Raw genomic sequence first — 1,802 nt, forward strand, 5'->3', positions numbered from 1 at the left:
AAAATAAAAGACGTGGTTAATACTTGGAGCTTCTCCCCAGCTACTGGGACACTTTATTTTGGAGCCTCAAGCTGCTGTGTGAGAATCTAATCATCTTCTGGCTGCCATGCTAGGAGGAAGCCCGGTTTCAGGACAAGGCCATGTGCAGATGCTTTAGTTGATAGCCCCAGCTGAGGCTCCAGCCAAAAGCCAACATTAACTGACAGGCATTTGAGTGAAGTCCCCTCCAAATAGTCCCAGCTGCTGACTCTTCCCAAAGGAGGCTCCCAACACTGAGGAGCAGAGGAAAGCCATTCTTACAGTGTCCTGCTCAAAACCTGCCAGAGAGCATAAAACATTAGTTTTAAGCTGCTACATTTTAAGGGTAGACTGTTACACAGCAATAGTAACTGGAACAGTATGTTACACTTCAACAAAAAGTTTACTTAAAAAGACATGTTTTTCATGTGCATGTTGCCTCAGCAAATTATTAATTATTGCTATATAGAGGTGTATTACATTGTATTTATTTTTTGTCTCCCCGAGGACCCATATGACATGGCTGCCAGCACAGCCGACCCAAGCAGCATCTCCCACAATGCCAGCTTGTGTCCTCCCCACCACCTACCCCAGGCAGCCAGCGTGACGCTCTGCGTGTTCTACACAGTCCTCTTGGTCTTCAGCGCCCTGGGAAATATCCTTGCCCTTTACCTTGCCTGTCAAAAGGGCAAGAAGATCAACTCAACAGGTGTCTACTTGGTCCACCTGGCGGTGTCTGACCTTCTGTTCACACTGGCCCTCCCTGGGAAGATCACCTACTATGCGCTGGATTTCAGCTGGCCTTTTGGTGAAGGGCTCTGCCGGCTGACGGCATTCATTTTCTATCTGAACACCTACGGGGGGATCTACCTCATGACGTGCCTGAGCGTGGACCGCTACCTGGCTGTGGTCCGCACACACCAATGCCCCCGGCTCCGCAGTGCCAGCCGAGCAAAGCTTGTCTGTGGGGTCGTCTGGGCCCTGGCAGTCCTGCAGATGGTGCCCCTGCTCTTCGTGATCATGACCAAGCCTGTGGCGGGCAGGGTCACCTGCATGGAGTACGTCAGCGTTGAGAAGGTCTTCAGGCTGTCCCTAATCATCCTAGTCACCTGTGTCCTAAACTTCTGTGGGCCGGTGGGGATCATGCTATTTTGTTACGTGAAGATCACGGTGAAGCTGTGCAGGACAGCCCGGGACAACCCTCTGACCAGCAAGAAAGGGCACCACCGGAGGGCCTGCCTGCTCACCCTGGTGGTGCTGGTCGCCGTGGTGGTGTGCTTTAGCCCCTACCACCTCAACATCATCCAGTTCATGGTGCGAGAGGTCCTCTACCTGCCGTCCTGCCCGGAGCAGAGGGCCTTCAAAGTGTCCCTTCAACTCACTGTGTCCCTCATGAACATGAACTGTGGCATTGACCCCATCATTTACTTCTTTGCGTCAACACGTTACAGGAAATGGCTCCTTGGCATTTTAAAACCCAGAAAGTCAGCAGCATCCTCTCGCCCACTGAGGGGAACTTCTTCAGAAACACAAAGTGCCACCAGGCTGGAGGCTCTGTCCTTAGGCGAGAATCGAGTCTAATCGTTTGAAAACTGCATCCAGAGAGGGGTTCAGGGTTGGGGGCCTGAAGCTTATACAAGTGTTTTTTTTTTTTTTTTTTTTGAGGGGGAAGGGGTCTTTAAGAAAAAATACAAAATAGTAAATACAGAACTAGATACAGAGTCCTGGGTGGTGAGCGAGGAGCCCTAGAGCTTGAAGGTCATCAGCTGCGTGATGAACCCACC

General features: G+C 51.2%; 1 protein-coding gene across 1 annotated transcript; it reads left to right on the plus strand.

Annotated features, from left to right (window-relative positions):
- Positions 1–537: 537 nt before the first annotated feature.
- LOC308552649 (G-protein coupled receptor 183-like) lies at positions 538–1,599 on the plus strand (the record flags this gene model as incomplete). The annotated part of the gene is made up of 1 exon (XM_081127850.1): positions 538–1,599. The coding sequence occupies one exon, from the start codon at positions 538–540 to the stop codon at positions 1,597–1,599; it is 1,062 nt and encodes a 353-aa protein (XP_080983976.1).
- Positions 1,600–1,802: the final 203 nt, after the last annotated feature.

The sequence above is a fragment of the Miniopterus schreibersii genome (genome assembly GCF_964146895.1).
Source record: "Miniopterus schreibersii genome assembly, chromosome: 2".
In the NCBI taxonomy this organism is placed as follows: domain Eukaryota; kingdom Metazoa; phylum Chordata; class Mammalia; order Chiroptera; family Miniopteridae; genus Miniopterus; species Miniopterus schreibersii.